Source organism: Kryptolebias marmoratus, linkage group LG15, assembly GCF_001649575.2.
Source record: "Kryptolebias marmoratus isolate JLee-2015 linkage group LG15, ASM164957v2, whole genome shotgun sequence".
Taxonomy (NCBI): domain Eukaryota; kingdom Metazoa; phylum Chordata; class Actinopteri; order Cyprinodontiformes; family Rivulidae; genus Kryptolebias; species Kryptolebias marmoratus.
In genome coordinates this window covers 21,495,466-21,514,925 of record NC_051444.1, presented here as the reverse complement: position 1 = coordinate 21,514,925, position 19,460 = coordinate 21,495,466, and the positions used below count along the sequence as shown (strand labels likewise).

General features: G+C 42.7%; 2 protein-coding genes across 2 annotated transcripts; one reads left to right on the top strand and one right to left on the bottom strand.

Annotated features, from left to right (window-relative positions):
- zgc:162297 (uncharacterized protein LOC555865 homolog) lies at positions 1–4,879 on the bottom strand. The gene is made up of 6 exons (XM_017419602.3): positions 4,330–4,879; positions 3,820–3,902; positions 3,555–3,735; positions 3,180–3,330; positions 1,991–2,118; positions 1–261 (listed from the first exon to the last, which is right to left on the bottom strand). The coding sequence occupies exons 1-6, from the start codon at positions 4,400–4,402 to the stop codon at positions 71–73; spliced, it is 807 nt and encodes a 268-aa protein (XP_017275091.1). The 5' UTR covers positions 4,403–4,879; the 3' UTR covers positions 1–70.
- A 127-nt stretch (positions 4,880–5,006) lies between these two features.
- On the top strand, positions 5,007–17,608 carry ccne1 (cyclin E1). The gene is made up of 12 exons (XM_017419587.3): positions 5,007–5,324; positions 5,906–5,967; positions 6,163–6,241; positions 7,878–7,940; positions 9,121–9,287; positions 9,771–9,906; positions 11,320–11,466; positions 11,565–11,660; positions 12,649–12,783; positions 14,089–14,200; positions 14,733–14,890; positions 15,924–17,608. Exons 2-12 carry the CDS (start codon positions 5,954–5,956, stop codon positions 16,125–16,127), a joined length of 1,311 nt encoding a protein of 436 aa, XP_017275076.1. The 5' UTR covers positions 5,007–5,324; positions 5,906–5,953; the 3' UTR covers positions 16,128–17,608.
- Positions 17,609–19,460: the final 1,852 nt, after the last annotated feature.

The window sequence follows — 19,460 nt, the reverse complement described above, 5'->3', positions numbered from 1 at the left end:
TGTTGTTTAATGTGGCTCCAAAGAGGATTAAAACACTGCAGCGAGCACAGAAAAAAAAAAACCCTCTCTTTCACTGTTGAAGGTCTCGCATCTTTGCCACAAACCTCTTCACTTTGCCCGGGTCAACCGCATTGGCCCAGTGGCTGCCAACTTTAAAATGAGACCCAACGATCACGGCGCTCGCATCGAGGTAGCTGTCAATGTTGTCGTACGTCACTCCGGACCCGATCAGCACCGGGATTCTCACAGACTGGGAGACTTCTGCGAAAAACACACGGGCAGCAGAGGCGACTGTGAGTTCACACAAATATACAGCTTCTAGTTAAATAAAAGTTAACCTTACATTGGCTGACATTTTTAAAACCCATAGTGTATGAATCCAAACTAGTTCATGTTTTGTTTCGTCGACATGAATGTTGAAAAAAAAAAATCAAATCATTACAGTAATTCAGGAATAGATGTATATGGATGCAACACATTCTAAAACTGTTGGAAGTGGGGCAAAGCAGGGCCAGCAATGAGGTTAAAAAAGCAGTTATTATTATATTACTGCAAAAAGATAAGTGTAATAATAAATGAGCACAAAAGCAGTATCTACCAAACATTTAAGCAAAAGATCTTTTAAGCAAAATACGTTTGTGAGAGGTGAGACAAGCGAGGCCGTGAGCTCCCCAGTGAACTTTGGACACAGTGACAGCTGAACTCGCTGCAGCACCTTTCTGTCTGCTCGGTGTCTGCCTGTTTGCGCAGACATGGGAGAGTTCATGCCAGTGTGAGGAGGAGGGGTGGGGTGTGTGTGTGTGTGTGTGTGTGGCCATGTATTTGATACATTGTGGGGACAATTTTCCTAACATATACTACCTTGTGAGGACCAACTGCTCCTTGTGGAATGATGTTTTTGGGTTAGGGGTTAGGTTTAGGACTAAGGTGTGAATTGAGTTTAGGTTTGGTTTAGGGTTAGGTATGCACTGGTAATGGTTAGGGTTAGGGTAAGGGTCAGGGTTAGGCTGTAGTTAGGGTGTAGAAATGAATGGAAGTCAATGGAAAGTCCCTGCAAAGATAGAGAGACATAACATGGGCATGCATGCATGTCCCTTTCTGCGTTTCAGCACACATGAAACCTCGAGTGTGTCCTGCCAGCTGAGGGTTTGAAATCCTGAATGTATCAAGCTGGAGACTTTGCTAAAAATAGGAGCCCCTGTGTGTCTGATGGGCTCACTTTTCAGACACAGTGACCCTCAGGTGATCTGTACAAACCCGTCTTCAGACAAAAGACTGGGACAAACTAGTAGTATTAATAATTCCAAAGGCACAGAACTTTTCAAAGCACAATGATTGTGTCCCCATCTAAAGTAGCACAGCTGGAGTATCGAAACACATGGACCTTTTTTTGTGCAATGCCTCTAATATGATTCCTTAATGTGTAGGTTCTGATCCAAGTTAGAGGAAAGAAAAGGAAAACAATGGAAAACCAAGTATAGTTGACATTGGGAAGTGAGTCGGTGTGATGAGGAAAGCTCGAACCCCTCAGCTGAATAAACCCAAAGCACATTTCAATAAATAAATATAAAACTGCAAATTAGATCAGAGTATGTAACGTGAACATAGTGGTAAGTCACAGCATTTTTCCCAACATTATAAAACATTCCTAACTGAATGACTTTCAAAGCTTAGATACCTTCATGCATGTTAACACTTGTGTTTTGTGTGTGTGAGTCATTATAAAAGGGGAACATGCACTTTCACCGTCTACACATTCCCAGACCTGGCCAATGTAAGGGTGCCCTCTGCTGGTCAAAACGGGTGGTAGCATTTGAAATCAGCTCAATTACCTGATTCACCTCAAGGGGAAATGAAGTGTTTTGAAGCTAACCTATATGAAAAGAAAGTTATGAGGTGCTTGTTTTTAGAGTCTCGTATTTTTAAAATATCCACACTTATTTTAAATTAATAATAAAAGATCGAAAAGCTGGAAGACGCGCAGCCGTACCTCTGAGCTCTTGAGGGTCTGCCTGCTCTCCTGTCGCTGCCCCTGTGATGATGAGTCCATCTGAGAGGAAGAACTCGGCAGCTCGAGCAGTCTCTTTGATGGTCACGTCAGATGTCAGGGCATGGGCGCTACACACACACACACACACAATACTGTGTAGCTAAGACGACAAGAGCTCCATGTTTATGACATTTCATGGAAAATGTTTAGTGTTGAAATGATATCTTCATTAAGAGTAAAACTGACATCAGAGTCCTGACTGACGCTCATTCAGTGGTCTCAAAAGACATTTTACCTCATTTCAAACTTACATAAATTATAATTTGAATACAAGTAATGGACTAAAACAAAATAATCCATATTGATAAAAGTTAAATGAGGCCCAAAAAAACAAACACTTGTTTTAAATACTGTGATTCAAAAAAATATACAACTAAAAAGTGATGCATGCACCCAACTTTTGCAGCAGAAAGTTTTTGTCAGGTACGTCTCAGTAGGCTTGGCACATTTGGTAACTGGAACTTTTGCTCATTCTTCATGGAACAACTGCTCCAGATCTTTCAGGCTGGATTGGTGCTGCTCGCATATAACAATCTTTTAAATCAAACCAGAGCTTCTTAGTTGGACTGAGGTCTGGACTTTGACTGGGCCATTCCAGGACATTCATTCGATACATTCTCTGTATTTTACCTTTAACTCTGACTAGTTTCTCAGTCCCTGCTGATGAAAACCACACCCACATCATGATGCTGCTCATACTTCACTGTGGGGATGGTGGTCACATTATGATGAGGTGTGTTACATTTGAAGCAGACATGATATTGTCCTTTATGGGCAAAATGTTCAATTTTAGTTTCATGAGACTACAGCACATCTTCCACCTACTTGAGGAGTTTCCAATATGCCTTTAGACAAATCAAGGTCCTTGGACTTTGTGTTCAAAACTTCACGTTCAACTTTAATGTTCTGGAGTGTTTTTGTTTAAGTCCAATCTGTTATAATCAAACTGAAAATCTATTCAACATCCAAGTTGTAAGTCAACAAATAGAAAGAATACCAAGGAGGTGAATACTTTTTCAACCCACTGTATAAAAGGTAAAACGTACAATGAGCGCTCAGGGGTTTATTTGCATATTGGTTGCTCACCAGGTTCTACTTATTGGTCAGACGCCACAGACATCGGCCTCACCTGTGCTTCTTTTTGATGTCAGTGAAGATCTGCACATCGTCGGCTCCGATCTGCTTGCGATACCTCAGCAAATCGCCAGCGCAGGCGTTCAGGAGCCCCTCGTCCGCCACGTGAGAGAAGACAAATCCCTCTGCTCTGATGAAGTCCAGACCTGGAACCACACAGCCACGCCATCATGGGGATGGTTGACCAACCAGCAGGTCGTCACTGAAGACCGAACATGTTTCGGCGTACTTGAATGATAAATAAAATGCAACTTGCCCAGTGTGACCGGGTAGAAAGATTTGCGCTTGTAGCGACTGCTTGAAAAATCGGCTTACACATGATGACACGTGATTCAGGTTTTAACGGAATTTAGCTGATGACTGATTGAACCTGAAGCCAGAGCTACGGCCAGAGCCTGCTGGTTGGCAGAAGACAGGATCTGCACTCCGAGCGGCAGGATTGGGCAGACGCTTCTCACGGCCAAGCAGACGGCGGTCATGCAGGCGCACACCTCAGGGCCCACAGAAAACGAATACGGGACGTCGTGCATGTTTTCAACGATCAAACCATCCTGAAAGAGGCGGTCACACAACCCCTGGTTACAAACATGGCTGAGGAGAGTTCAGCTGCGCTCAAGTGATGCATAGCAACTTACTATCCCCGCGTCGAGGTAGACCTCGGCTTCACGGCGCACTTCGTCTGTGATCTGAGAGATTTTCAAACAGCCCAGAGGAGTACCTGAGACAGATAGGAAACTTAGTTACAAACAGTTTAAACTCTAATCACAACCTGCTTAGATCATTACAAAATAGGTGCAGACTCTTACATACCTGTGGTGTTAAAACTACCCTACCATTTATCTATTATTTTGTCTATCTATTCATACTTGTTCTTACTGAGGACTTTTGTGGTTCTATATTGTAAAAATTGTGGACCCCTGATTTGTACTGAGAACAAAATGTTACCTATGAAAGTGCATGAATGGGCAAATACATTTTAGCCATGTTACCCTCAGTATAGTTCCATACTAATAGAGGCCAATAAGCAACGAGGGCTTTTACCTTTTTACATTTTAGGTGGATTTTGCTGTCAATAATGTACATTCACTTGTAAAAACATTTGCCAAAGACAAAAAACAACATCATTTAAATATCAATCTTGCTACCTGGCAAAGCTTTGACGTGAATCATTCCGATGACGTTAGATTTTAGGCGTCCAAAAAGGTTCAGAAACTTCATTTTCTTGGTGTTTTTAGGAGCGTGAAGGCTTCAGAGGTGAAGAAATGTTTGTCTTCCGTTCTGGGAGGCGGACCACGTGACTGAGCAAGGGTCAACCTAAAATCATCAGAATTTGGAACTAAATCGTTCCTAAATAAGAGCTGACAGCGCTGGCCACGCTGGTTATCACAGAAGGCATTACGGAGTGCAACAAGCTTGTTTGTTGTAAGTGCTGCCTGCGCTGGCGAAAAACGAGGAATGGAAGTAAACATGGCAACCCGCGCTGAAAATGAGCATCCGCCGGCTAGCATGCTCGTTGTTTGGGGGAAATAACATATGCTCCCGGGATGACAGCGAGCGACAACCTTACGTGGCGTTCAGAGATCAAAACAGTCCATCATCCTTGGAGTATTTTTTTACCGTGGAGCGTTTAAATGTAGCTTTACTCTGGCAGATCGGCTCTTTGTTTACATCTAGCAGGCAAGCCACGCGGTTCCCGGGCACTTCCGGTGTCGAGGCTCCGCCCCCACAGCTGTCACCGCCACGGCCACGCCTCCCCCCTTTTTCACCGGCTGAATCCTAAACTTCTTATTTGCCTTTGTTTCGGCAAAAACTTCCAAGTGGCTGCCTTGACCGTGTGCGAGCCGCGTGCCTCGAATTTTATTTTTATTTATTTTTGTTGCCGGAGCGGCTGCGAGAAGGAGGTGAAACGACGGCGGGAGGAGGCGTCGAGGATGTGGGGTTTAGCGCCAATTTAAACCAACTCCTCCCCGACGTCGTCGGTTGCTTCGGCTCATCTGTTCTGTACAAGGCGCCAGCTCGGAGGAGCCATCCGGGCCTAGGCAAACAAAGCACCTCGGGAGTCCGAGGAGCTCAGGGCGACCGCGTTCAGACCTCGCCTGTGCACGCGGACAGGAGCGAACTTCAAGGGCAGGATCTTGAGGTGAGCTGCTGAAAGCAAAATGTCCCCCCCCCCTCTACACACCGCCTCCCACGACCCAAAACAACTTCTGGTCGAGTTTAACCAGTTTCAGGCGCTCGGCTTTAGCTAAGCTGACAGCAGCTCTGCTAGTCAAAGTGCAACAAGTTGTCGAGGGGCTAACGACGCCCGGCTGGATGCTGGCTCGTCTCTGTGAGCCGCCTGCTCGGTGTTTATTTCTTCTTCTTCTTCTTCTTCTTTTTTGAGTTGGTAAACTTGACACATCGGGCATCCATCAGCCGCTCGGCCATGATGTGAAAACCAGCTGCCCAGAGTTTAGTGGCGTCAAAATGAGCCACCTCATCCTCAAAAATAACCCCAGAGCCGACCATATATGACTTAAATAGTGTCGGACGTTTGCCTCCCCCCCGTCTTAGTTTGACGAATGTTGTGCGACTTTATTTTTTTCTCCTGCTGGTGCGTTTTACCCGCGCCGGGCTCAGGCTTTTGTCAGGAGGGAGCTGCGCGTTGGGGGTTGGGAGTATGAATATGTTTTTGTTTTTGAAACTCATAACATAACTTTAAATATTTCCCCCCTCCACCAGGTTTGCTCAGAAAGCGTCGCCGAGCTCCCCCCCAGCCTTCGGAGTATAATGCGAGGACAAAGGTGAGCTTCATTCATGACAGCAAAGAGAAAGTCGGCGGAGCTTTTAGCCACCCTGCTAATCCTCGGCCTGTCGTCGTCATTTGACATCATTTTGCCACCGAAGTTTGCCCAACAGCTCTCCGTTTCAGTCCGCACACTTGCTGTGTTATATTGTATTTATTTATATTTTGTTGTGTTTTTGTTCCTCCCCCCCAGGGAAGAGAAGGAACAGAAGTCCGTCGCTCCCCAAGAGAACACCGCACGGCCAAGAAAGAGGAAAGCAAATGTTGCTATTGTAAGGACAGAGAGCCGAGCAGACCTTCCTGCTGCTCTGAACTGCTCTAAATCACACTTTCAGCTCTTTGTATAGAGACATAAAAGTGGGTTGACTTGTATTTATTCCCACAGCTGAGTAAGGACTTTCTTTGAGCAAATTGCTCCGCTGCAGTGGATGTTAAAAATGCTTCGTGATGTTACAGTATAAATCATTTCAAAACTTTTCCCCATTATTGTGGCCATATATTCTGTGCAGTTCAACGGAAAGACAAACAATTGTTAGAAGATTAAATATAAGAAATATTAAACTTTCAATTAGCTGATTACATAAATGTGCGCACCCATAAAGTGTATCAGAACTCCTCGGCTTGGTAATATTTGCCCGCTCCTCCTCCCGAGAGTGCCCGAAGTCTGTCGGACTTCAGGGCGGCCCTCCTCACGTCGCCCCACACATAGATCTTTGCTCTAGTTATCCTTTCATCCATCCATCCTTTTTTTTTTTTTTACCCGCTTCTCCATCCCAGGTCATGGGCAGCTGGTGCCTGTCTCCAGCAGTCACTGTGCGAGAGGCGGGGGACACCCTGGACAGGTCGCATGTCCATCGCAGGGCCACATGGAGACAAACGAGACAAACCTTTGCTCTAGTTAGGTCTTTAGAAAAGTTTCTTTTAGTGAAGCTGTTCTTTTGATTTTGATGTGTGTTTGGGGCTCATAGCCATGCCGAAATATAACGTTCGTCTTTCTCAGCAGAATGTTTTGGGCTAAAACTGAGCGGTATTTGGAGCTGCTCATAATCCCATCCGCCCTGAGTAAATCCTCAGTTCCAGCTGAGGAAAGGCATGATGCTACCACCGCGTTTTACTGTGGGGATGGTGTACTTTTTTTTTGTCAAAAAGTTCAACTTTGGTTCTATCAAACCTTGTCAGAAACCAGAAACCCCTGCAGCTCCTCTGGGGTTGCTGCAGGCCTCGAGGCAGCCTCTCGGACAAGTTTCCGTTTTGTCTTTTCCTCAGTTTGTGGAGGCACGTCCAGTTCTCCGTCGGTTGCGAGGATGTTCTCTCATAGCGTCCATTCTCTACTTTTTTGTGTCTGTCTTGACTGTTTTAGTTTAAAGCAGGGGTGTCAAACTCTATTCCTCAGGGGCCGCTCTCCTGCATGTTTTAGATGTGTTCTTGCTTTAAAACTCCTGGTTTAAATGGATGACTTGTTGTCATGCTCCTGAAGAACGTGATGATTTGGTGAGGAGGTAATTAAACTATTTAAATCAGGTGTGTTGGAGCAGAAAAACCTGAAACTCCCAGGACAGCGGCCCTTGAGGCCTGGAGTCTGACACCCCTGGTTTATAGTGTAAGAATACTTTTGTGACCAGAATATTGCACTTCCCCTGCCTAACCAAAGTGCTTGTCTTTCAATTGAACTGAACAGGATAACGTCACTGGAAAGGAGAGGAGAAAAAATTTAAATTTATCTCGTATTTACATCACAAAACCTGGTATTTTAACAGCGCTGTGTCCACTTTTAATATCCAGTTTATCTTGCTGTGCTCCTCTAGTTACTGATATTGTTGCTTCATTCTACTGAAACCACTCCTGCTCTGTGTGTAAATGAATTCACATACTTGCGTTTTAATATCTTTTTACCTTTTAATCCCCCAGTATCTACAAGATCTGGATGAGGAGGTAGCAGAGATGACGAAGAAGAAGCATCGTGACAGTGAGGTAAAATCGGACTGCGTTAAAACGTGCTTCTCCTCTCCCAGGTTGATGCTCTGTGAAGCAAGTTTCACACAGCCAGGCTTTCTTTGCCTTCGAGTCTGAAGCTTCATTTTGTTTTTCTTTTGTTAGTCAGGGGATTTGGTGTTCAGGCTCTTCATGGGTTCACGTGAGAAGAGGGTTTTAGTTGATGTTTTCCATCATAAAATAAGATTATTCACTTCGTCTGTTATTGGAGCAGGTTCTTTAAACAGAAAGTTGAGTGGCATCAAAACCATCACAGCTTGATGCTGCAGTTAAGATGACAGGAATGATGAGGGAAAGAAATGCTGTCCAAATTAGTAAACAAATATATCACACAGACCCATACTTGTAGCTTGATACTAAAGAGCTGCATTTAGTTCAAATAGTCTCATACCAACATACAAACTGCACAGAAGTTAGTCCAGGTTAAAGTTTATAGTCGGTCAAAAAAACAAACCCATGAAGGGGTAATTGTGTTTCACCGATCATTTAGTCCGAGTCTGAACACGAACTGCTTCAGAGGAGGATACGTCCTCGCCGCGTGTTAATGTGGTGATCGAACCAGCCGAAGAGCCACCAACGCCGCTCCTTGCTGGTTTTTTGCCGACGCAGGAACCCGATGGAAGCGATGAGCGGCAAAATCAGACGTTTCCGCCTAATGGAGGCAGAAGTTTTTTGCCTGCAGGAGGACGAGGTTTTGCCTTCAAACGGGGACGACCTGTCGGAGCGATCTAGGGTTGTCTGTTAAAACCAGATGCGTAAATGTGCCATGCGAAAAATGTTAAAACAAGAAATCACCTGCAAGCCAATGCACGACCTGAAATCGATCAAATTCAACCCATTTAAATACTTTTTAATATTTAATGATTGTATTTTCATCTTTGCATAAGCCAGCCTTAATAGGTTAGTTAAATTTAGATTTGAGAACTTACTCTTAGTGGCAGTGAACATTCTTACTTTTAGCTGAATTACTGATCTTGCTTTGTAGAACAGTCTTCTGGGTGTCTAATCCCTGACATTTGAGTTATCACCCTGAATTTCAGCATTTGATGTGTGAAGCATTGAATGTAACTGAGCTGGTGTAGAAACCGGAGTGATAACGCCTCACTTATTTTATTGTTCTGACTTTACCCTTACCACGTCCGTGCTTTGTTCCGTTAAGATGAGTTGGGGTGTTGGCGCTGATTACGCGAGTCCGCACCGGTGGATCTCCACGCCCAGTCAGGAGGAGTACCAACCAGTGTCCCTGATGAACGCGGGCCTCCTTCACTACAACCTTCACAACATCTTCGTCACCCCAGTCCACTGTGCTCCGCTCCCCGCGCTGTGGTAAGTCCTGTTGGTGACGTGGCAGATTCATCTCGGCTTGGGCTTCATTCTGGTGCCATCTGCTCCGCTCTACAGAAACACAAGTAGAAGGGTGACCGTTTCAAATCTGACTCTGATGAGAACGTTTAGTGCGTGTGATGGCGCATATTCATCTAATACGAGCGGATGACGGTCATCCTCCAGCACATTTTCAAAACTCCAGGAATGTGTGACAAAGAGCACATCTGGCTGTTGGTAGTCAAACTGGGAAAACGCGTTATTGCCTTTTTCTTTCACTTTTACTTCCGATGGAACCTGTTCCAGATTTACATCTTTTATCACAGCTATTTCCTCTTGTCTCTTTCACAGGTAGCGTTAGAATTTGTTTCTGTACTCGTCAAAGGAAAATACTACTTTATATCCATGTGATCCAGGTTTGCGGAGGTTTTTTCAGCCTGAAAGGGTGGTTTTGAGCTGATCTCTCTCTCTCTCCTTTTTTATCAGCTGGGCCAGTAAGGATGTGGTGTGGAACAACATGTTGGAGAAGGATAAGACTTACAGCAGGGACATCCACATGTTGAAGAAGCATCCTCATCTTCAGCCCAAGATGAGAGCAATTCTCCTGGACTGGCTCATGGAGGTCAGTGGAACACTGGGATTTCAGACTTTTTAAATATTTTTCAATTCAAGTTACAGAGGTCAACACACATCTAAGGATGTTGGAAAAACCATGTTGATGTGCATACAGACATTCTGTGAAAGAATGAAGCAAACAAATACCTGAGCCCTCGAAATTGTGCTTTTTATGTAGATAGGGGGTGGGAACTGTCCTAAATATTAACTTGGGTATGGGTCAGAACCATGTCTCTCACATTGTGGTACAAGTACAACTGGTGGATCTCCTTAGTGGTACTCAGAAGAAACGTTGCTGTCAACCATTTTACAAGTTAAATACCTTTTTTAATTATTGGAGGCTGGAAGACGTGGTTCAGGCAAACCCTGATCTCTGTTCCAAATGGAAACTACCTAAAACAAAACCGCAGTGGAGAATATTTTGAGAGCTCCTGTGAAACTGGATGTGGTAGTTTCTGTTTAAATGGTACCAGTGAAGTCTCCATAGGACCTGTCTGCAACAGAAGGTGCAGAACAGCGATAGTATCTCAGGTTTATGTTTGTTGTGGCGTAGAAGACGAGCCAGGACCACAGCGTGCGTGGTGGAGGTCTCGGCAATGAAGGCGTGGAATAGTTGTATCCTAAACAGAACCCTTCAACAAGGGTTAGATGTGCATTTTTTGATCATTTCCCCTAAATCAGTCCAATGATTGCGACAGTTTGAAGCACGGAGTCAAAGGCAAGGCACAGACATGTCAAGAAATGTTAAAGACCCCATATTTGGTTAGTCCAGGAGTTAAAATTTTTAACTTTATTTAGTGATCAAGGTATTTTTAGGCCTATTAGACTTTTGGGACACGTTGTCAGTACTGGGCCTCAGGTTTATCAGGTGCTTTAGCCTTCGTCACTAGATGCCCTCGTTCAAGGAAGTAGATCATAGTCATTTATCACACTGCCAATTCCTTCTAAATCTGACACCATATTTTTATTTTACTATCCGTCTTCGGCTGGAAGACTATTAGAACAGTATTCTTTAAATGTTTCTTTTTCTGTTCATTTTTTTCTCTGAAGGCACCACATACTGGGCATCATTGTGCAGTTTTTGTTCCCAACATTGTAAACAAATCATGCAAGGGTTTCAGAGTTTTGAACACTGGTGTACAGAAGGCAAATAAAGAGCTTCAAGCAGTTTTTTGGTTTTTTTTGAAAAGGATCAGTCTGCCTGATTCAGCCAGTCGGATTCAGTAAAAGCCCCATCAACACAAGCCTTCAGATCATCTTCACCACAAAAGATTAATTGCAGCCGTGAACAGCGATGAGGCCCGTTTTTGGAGTAATGTGAAACGTATTACCCCAAATGTGTTTCTGAGGCCTGTTTTTATAGGAGCACAGTGTGACGCCTGACATCTTTTCACGTCTTTTTCTTCCAACGTTTTCATAGGTAAGCGAGGTGTACAAACTGCACAGGGAGACGTATCACCTTGCGCAGGACTATTTCGATCGCTTCATGGCCACACAAAGAAACGTCTTCAAGTCAACGCTGCAGCTCATCGGCATTACGTGTCTCTTCATTGCCGCCAAAGTCGAGGTGAGCTTCAAGCTGTGCACCTGATTGCGGCTTTTCCATCCTGTTGGTGACGTTCGTTGAGCCGGTGCTCGTCTCTTGTGCCTCGTTGCTCCTTGTAGGAGATGTATCCTCCGAAGGTCCACCAGTTTGCCTACGTCACAGATGAAGCATGCACGGAGGATGAGATTCTCAGCATGGAACTCATTATTATGAAGGTGAAGAACACTACAGTAGGATGAATTGTTCTGTAAATGTGTTGGGCTCCTTTCCTATTGGCTAAAGAAAGGGGGAGGGATGACCGACAAGGTAACAAATGCAACCAAGACCAAAGTGGACCGCTTTTATTTTTGATCAGTTTCAATCTTTCATATCTGTTCATGTAAAAGCATTACACTGCTGTCAGTTTCTTGTTGAAATTATTTACATAGAATATTATGATTATTAGCAGGCACAGATGACATTAACAGTGATCTGTAGCACTTCCAGTGCAGCACAGAGTACTTCCTGCTGGAATGTCACAGTAGTTCTGCTGAGATAATGGCCTAATGCGCAACTGAGAACAGTGTAAAAGTTTAAGCAACATGGTTTTTTTTTTTGGTTTTTTTTTAAACTGCTATGTAATCGTAAAGATTAGAGTTGTTTCAAAATGACTGCAATCCATTTGGAAAGCGGGTACGCTTGAACAAGTTGTTATTAGCTTGTTGTTACAGTACGAGCTGCCAGGACTGCAGCAAACCACTTTGGTCTCGGCTGCGTTTGGACTTGTTATTAACTTGTCAGTCTCGTCGGACTCCAACTCAATTTCTCCAAACTGAGGCCACTTAAAAAGTTATCTACAGCTGATAGTATATTATTTGTTCATAACCTTCCCCCAAAATACCACAACAAAATATCCAAAAGCATCCCTTTAGGTTTCTGGGTTATGGTAAGTGTGCCAGATGATAAGTTGCAGGTTAACTGCAGTTAGTAAGTGCTTAAGAGCTCCTCATAGTATTTACAGCTGCGTGTGTTTGGCCCTCCATAGTCCATCTGAACTGGTGTTAAGTTGTAGGCTAGCTGTGAGCAGAGCTTTATTTGGTTTGGTTTTCGTTAGGTTTAACTCTCAGTAGTTAGAGCCCCGAAACCACTGAACACATGGAAGTGGAGGTCTGTTTTCATGTTTGACCACACGTTTCTAACGCAACTCTTCCTGTTCGACCCCAGGAGCTGAACTGGAGTCTCAGCCCACAGACTCCGATCTCGTGGCTCAACGTTTACATGCAGGTGGCCTACCTGAAAGACACCGAGGAGCTGCTGATTCCCACGTACCCCCAGGAGACCTTCACACAGATTGCGGAGGTGTGTTTGTGTGTGTGTAAGCACAAACGAAGTAAAAGTCTAAGCTATAAAAAGAAATTGGTGCCGCAGCATGTAAAAAAAAAAAAAAAAAAAAAAAACGTTGGTTCTATCTTTCTTTGTATTTAGGTGTAAAATGTAATCAGGAACATGTTTGCAGTTGAATTGTTTGTTAAGAAGATGATTACCAGCAGCTGTTTAAACAGCTGCAATGTGATTTTTTTTTTAAACAGCAGTTATTCACACAAAAGTAAAAAGGCTTGTAATTGATAACGGTATGCTCAAGCTATTATATATCAAAGGTGTTTGTGAGCAAATGCCTCAGAATTTTTCCCACTAATTTCTCGGTTTTACCTAATTGAGTTAGTTAAGCTGGTTTCTCACTGGGCTGTGGTTGTTGGCGACCTAAAGAGTGTGAGAAAACAGGTGAATTTTCAGTTGCAGCTTCACTGAACTCTTGAGTGTTTGCAACCGGTGAACCAGTGCTTTGAGACAGCAGGTTTTAAAAGTCATGGTGTATTTCTGTGTGGTGTATGTCCTGCAAAAGTCACAAGATCTTTGAGACTCTCGTGAATGTTCCCAGCACTGTAAGATGCCACCTTTCCCAATTTTGTTTGTAGGGAAAGTTCAAGAGCTTCTTCTTTATAATTCAATTCTCAAAGTAAAGCGTTTTTAAAGTTACACAAACCTGCGATTATACAAATGAGGTCAATCTGAAACTAAATGGCAGCGTATGCTTCATCTGACACAACAGGAAGTAGATGCAGCTCTTTCCTTTTTGATGTTGCGTTCGGCGTACGGCCCAAAATCTGAAAGTCGTGAGGTGTCTGCAGCGTGCTCGTTTTAGGAAGGAAGACAACTCAGTTGTGTTGCTGAGGTGATAAGTCAACTCCTCTTCAGATAACTTTAGTCTGCGATCTGTTCGCGTCCTTAACTCATCCTGTTTGCACAGATTATTCACGGGACGATCCGTCTGCCTCTCTATAAGGCGCAACTAGCAGCTAGACAGCTGAAGGTTATGTCCAACACTGATCAGTCTGTCGGTGTGAGGTTCGAGTATAGTTCAGATACCAGAAACCTTCTGATTCTGCAGTTCAGACTCTGAGGGAGAAACATTTTAGAAACCAATAAATCAATAAATATATATTAAAATGGTTTATTATGGGCAATATTTCTATAAACTCTTCAATGTACTCTGTCTTGCTCAAGGTAAAAAAGTTAAATTATAGGTTTCTTGTGAAAATCTTCTCCTGGTAAATTTATTTTTTGTTAATGTGCTCTATTTTGTTTTATTTCACTGTTTTCCAGTTGCTGGACCTGTGTATGCTCGATGTGAGGTGCCTCGAGTTTTCCAATGGCATTCTTGCTGCCTCAGCGCTGTTTCACTTTTCCTCTTTGGAGCTGGTGGAAAATGTCTCAGGTAAGAGGAGGAGGAGTAGGGGGTCACAAATTGTTTTATTTTTATGTATGTTTAGGTGATTTTAACCAAAATATATTGAAATTCATGGCTTGATTAAAATCAGGTTTATAGCCAAGTTTACACATTATGAAGTGAGACTTCCTGTTCAGCTGGCTGTGCAGAGCTGAAAGTCAAGAGTTTTCAGTATCATGAAGGAGGGTTTATTTGAGCGTGGTTAGATCACCATGGTAACAAGAGGTTTAACTCATAACCTGCTCATGAGCTTAGTAAACGTCTCTGCAGAAAGGTTCACAACTTAATAAACCCACAAACCCAGACCATTAAAATGTTTCTTACTTATAATGCATTTACTTTTTTTTTTTTCCTTTTTCTGTCAGAACTCCTGGTTTGCCATTAAAACATCTTGATAAACAAAAATACAAATAGTTTTGACACCCATGATCCCAAATATAGCCGTTCCTGCTTATCAGATGCTACTCGATGCCATAAATCACAACTTCTTTTTTTTTTTCCCTGTCTTCTCCTTATGCAGCCTTGAAGAGGGTGGAGGTGGAGGAGTGTGTGCGGTGGATGGTGCCGTTTGCCATGGCGCTGCGAGAAGTGGGCGGGTCGGGGATGAAAACCTTTACAGGGATCGGTGCCGATGACATGCACAACATCCAGAGCCACGGTCCCTACATTACATGGCTGGTGAGCGGCGGGTGTTTGTAACACAGAACTAAAAACAATAAATGTATGGCTTATTCAGATCAATTTTTTTAAAGTTCAGTCCTTAAAAAAAAATAAAAATAGTACATTTACCTGAATGTTTAACCTGCTATAAAAAAAACTAGGATAATGGCAAACGTTACAAAGTTGCTTTCATAAGGTAAGGGCAATTCAAGTAAAATACTATCTGGAAATCTCCTTCAATTTATCAGTCATCTCACACACACACACACACACACACACACACACACACAGAAAAGATCTGGGTCTTAGCAGCTTGTGCACTTCACAGCACAGGTTTATTTTGGTTTTTACTCATACATTACTACTATTACTCAGAAAGTGTCAGAACAACAAGCTGTTTCTGACATCACTGAATCCATCTAAACTAAAACATTATACCATGGTTCTGAACACAGACAAACTGAGAGAAGACGATAGCAACAAGACTAATTCATCACGTTAATCTTAATAAAGGCTAACGTTAGCAACCATTTATTTAGTATCAGAAACATTATCATAGTTGTGTATAGTATTTCTGTTTGTTTTTAAAAAGTAGCCATGTCCACACGGTTGGTGAATATTGTCTTATTTATCACAAGTCCTGGTAGTACCGCCGTGGCTGAGGGTTTCCTCTTTGTAATCCTTTACAATGTGTGTGTAACTGTAAACATAGTTGTATCAACTTGTCATGATACACATATCAGGGTTGTGTTGCCACAAGGTTAATTTTCTTAATTTCACTCGTGTTTGTTCATTTGATAAGGAAAACCTATAAACAAGCCTTTAAAGCAAAGTTGTCCATAATATTACTTTAACAAGTCAACCTAAATATAATAAACAATTTTAGCTTAATTTCAAACATAAATTTACTTATGAAATTGCTAATTAAACAAAACAAGTTTAACAGCAAATATAAAAACCATACACACATAAACCACACCAGCTTGGCTCCCACAAATGTGATGCTCTAATTATTATAAAATTGACTCTGTGTGTGTGTTTGTGTGTGTAGGACAAGGCCTACTCCTACCAAGATGTGGACCTGGAGCGCCACAGCAGCTGTCCTGTTCCCGCCGGCGTCCTGACTCCTCCCCTGAGCAGCGAGAAAACCGAGGAGCCGGTTCGAGTGGAGGCCGCAGCGCTGAAAATTGCTCCGAGGATGAGTCTGCCGTCCCCCCCAACCCCACCTGCCAGAGTAAACGGAGCCGAATCCTGAAACCGACCTGTAACCTACAGCTGTAAATGGAAGAGAGGAAAGTTTGCCCCCCCCTCTGCGCAGTGCATGGTAAGAATTTCTGGGGAGGAAAAGATGGAAACAATACTTTCTCCCTTTTTGTTTTTGAAGTGATGCTTGAACCCTCGGGTCTGGATGCTTTTCGGTGTCTTTCTCGAAGACATGAGCGCTGACTTTGGTTAAACTGGGGAACCACTGACTGACAAATGGTTAAAACGGTGCCTCAACCCTGCGTCCTGCAAACAAAACGGGGTTGGAGGCGAAGTCGCCCGGGAGGAGATTGGTGTTTATTTTTAATTAATTTTATTTTTTTAAAACTGCGTTGCACCCAAATGTTTGCATTAATTACCAACCACACCTTATTTAGTCAACATGTCATTCAGATTGTCTATGCAGAGGGCTAATTGAGTGAACGTTTTCCTTTTTTTTTTTTTTTTTTAAACTTAATTGTGGGTTTGTTTGAGTGTGTGTTTTTTAATTAATAATTTTTATTTTATAATCTAATATTGGTCTCATGTGCCCAGTAACCATTTCTAGGGTCATATTTGGCTCTGTGCTGCTAAAAAGTGGGCTTTGCATGATGGGAAATGTTTGTGTGCAAGAAATAGTATACCCTTTTTTTTTTCCGTCCTCTTGGATTTTTATTGGATGGAACTTGTCCACGTTTTGCTTCGGGACCAGTAGCTTGGCTACCTCAAAGGACACGTGAACCAGCCAGGCTTTAAAAGGTAGAACGTTGATTGTATTTAACTTTTTTTTTATAATTTTTTTTTTTTTATCACAACCTGCAGTTTATCTTCCCTACATCAAAATGTAATTTTTTTTTAAAATAAAATGCTGCTACATGATTTCTAAGAACGGTTTGTGGAAACCATTTTGTGCGTGCGTGTTTTTATTTTGGGTGTTTTGGTCATTTTTTCTTTTATTACAGCTTTTCTCTCTGAGTCAATATACAAAGAGGGTTTTATTCCACTAGGTGTCAGTGTGATGCTGTCACACTGAATGCATTTTAGGATTGTTGATGTAATCAGTCAACAGAAACGAGCCTTGAATATCGGTTCTTTTTACACCCCCACAAAAAAAAAATTAAAATTTTGATGTCTCTACACGTCTTTTAATATCACATTTGTGTTTATTGTATAGAAGAGATTCTCAGGTAGCATTTAGGCTCAGGAAGTCATAAAGGGTCTTCTGTACTAACATGTATTTTATTATAAAAAATGTACAACTCCAATTCCAAATAAGTGATTTTTATTTTTTTTTCATTGCCATTTGTCCAACAGCATGCTGGACTGCTTTTAACTTGATGAGTCAGGAAACACACACACACACACACACACCTCCTGTGTTTCTCATCTTTAGCGTTAGGCTTGCCAAATGCATGGTCATTATCTTTTAATTAACTCTTTGCTCCTCTAATATGCTGTAACGATAAGGTGGCGTCTGTGCTTTTCTTTCATTTTCCTCAAGAACGGGTTTCTCATGAACGCGAGCTCCTTTTTCAACTCTTGCAACACGGAGAGGAGCGTAAACGATCCAAAATCGGTCAAGGCCACCTCAAGATTTGCTTCTCTTTTATTGTCTCCTGACTAATAAAAGCTGATTTTTGAATAGGACTTGCACATACACTAGCATGGGGTCTTTTTTTTTTTTTGTTTTCCTGACATAATTTGATTAAGATGCTGAAACAAAAGCAGAGTTCATCACTCTTATTCTGTCATGTTATGATCTGATTCCCTGATGGTGTTTCAGGTCATCTGTATTTAAAAGTCGCCTCCCGAGCATCATGACTCCGGCCCAAGGTAACGGCTCAGTCATACTCCGATCAAAGAGAAAACTTCAGTTTTTCTACATTAACACTTCAATAATCAAGCGTTGGCACATATGTGACACAAAGGACTTGGAAGCTACCTTTATGGAATGGCGGCACCAATGCTGCCGTCGAGCGTTTCGTCCTGAGAAGAAGCGAGCAGAAAATAGACAGCAGCCACGCTGGGATCCTTGTTAACCACCAGCGTAGATCTAAACTTCTCGGCGTCTCCGGAGGTTCGTCTCCTCTCGGCGTGTTCTAAATGCCAGCGGTGTTGTTTGCTCTCACTAAGCGGAGTGAGAACCAGGACAGACCTCCCTCCGGGCCTTGCCACCATCCCATGTAAACAACTTGCTCCAGTGTATGTTAGACACTTTGATGTTAGCAGCTGACTTACTTTCTGTTCTCTTACTCTTAAATATTTAATCCATGCAGGCATATTTACATCGGAGGAGGGGGGGGGGGTATTGACAATAACTAGGATTTTGCAGCTTTTGCTCGTTTTGGTTTCAGTTTGAACAGGGTGGAAAGAAGTTTTCCAGGGGTCGTCTGGAAATAAAAGGTGACCATAAAACTAAGAAGCGGATGCACGGTGGATTCTCGTCTTCCTGACATGAGGGTTTGCCTCCCTCTGGTGGCAAGTCCACCTTCATGTAGAGGCAGCTGAATGGGACTTTTATTGCTCAGTTGTCTTATTTGGATGTCCTGGCCTTTTAAAAAATTATTTTTTCTTTTTTAGAATGCTTCCATTTTTCAATATTTAAAACGCAGCAACAAGAAATAAGATTTCTAGCAGAAATGTTTCCATCAAAGACGTGCGTTCAAATTGTTTTATTAACAGACACCCCAACAGAGCTGAAGGCTGCCTGAAGTTTGAAGCCTTACGTGTTTTTATTCCAGAGCTGTTTAAAGTACATTCGAATGATAATGACCTGTTTTTGAAGACTGGAAGAAATCAGGAATAACATTTGGCTGGTTGATGGGTCTTTTTTTTTTCTTCAGCTGGTTTAAACATATTTACAGATGTGACGGGAAATAGAGAGGAAAAGAGTGTACAGTGCTGGTAAGTGGTAGTTTTCTGGAACAAATTGGTGCATCTATAGGAGACATTCAGTTCAGTCCCGTTCATACTGTAACTCTGCAGCAAACACATCTGGTTTATATGAAGGAATGCATGTTTCCCGCTGCCCTGCATGTCAATGTTTTTGAAAAAGAAAAAAACATCTAGGGCTGACTCTCAGCTAACGCGCCTAATTTCATCTCAGCGCCTGTTGACATTTTCTGTGTTTGCTGAGGTTGGTTCTCCGAAGCCACTATCCCGACACGGATGGACTCTCAAGGTTCATCAGCTGCAAGTGCACACCCTCTTTTATTTTTTATTTACGTTCCGAGCGTTTAATTCAATTAAAAGGTTTCGTGAGACATTTTTGCAAAATCGACAGAGTTGACTGCAGCAGTTGACGCCAAAGTTTTGAACTTGCCCCTCACACCCGCCCGCCCACCTC

Coding starts and splice junctions, on each gene's coding strand:
- zgc:162297 (XM_017419602.3), bottom strand. CDS start 4,402: ATGAAGTTTCTGAACCTTTTTGGACGCCTAAAATCTAACGTCATCGGA. Junction 3,736..3,819: donor TCTACCTCGACGCGGGGATA/GTAAGTTGCTAT, acceptor CGCCTCTTTCAG/GATGGTTTGATCGTTGAAAA. Junction 2,119..3,179: donor GACATCAAAAAGAAGCACAG/GTGAGGCCGATG, acceptor GTGTGTGTGTAG/CGCCCATGCCCTGACATCTG.
- ccne1 (XM_017419587.3), top strand. Junction 9,288..9,770: donor GCTCCGCTCCCCGCGCTGTG/GTAAGTCCTGTT, acceptor CTTTTTTATCAG/CTGGGCCAGTAAGGATGTGG. Junction 9,907..11,319: donor TCCTGGACTGGCTCATGGAG/GTCAGTGGAACA, acceptor ACGTTTTCATAG/GTAAGCGAGGTGTACAAACT.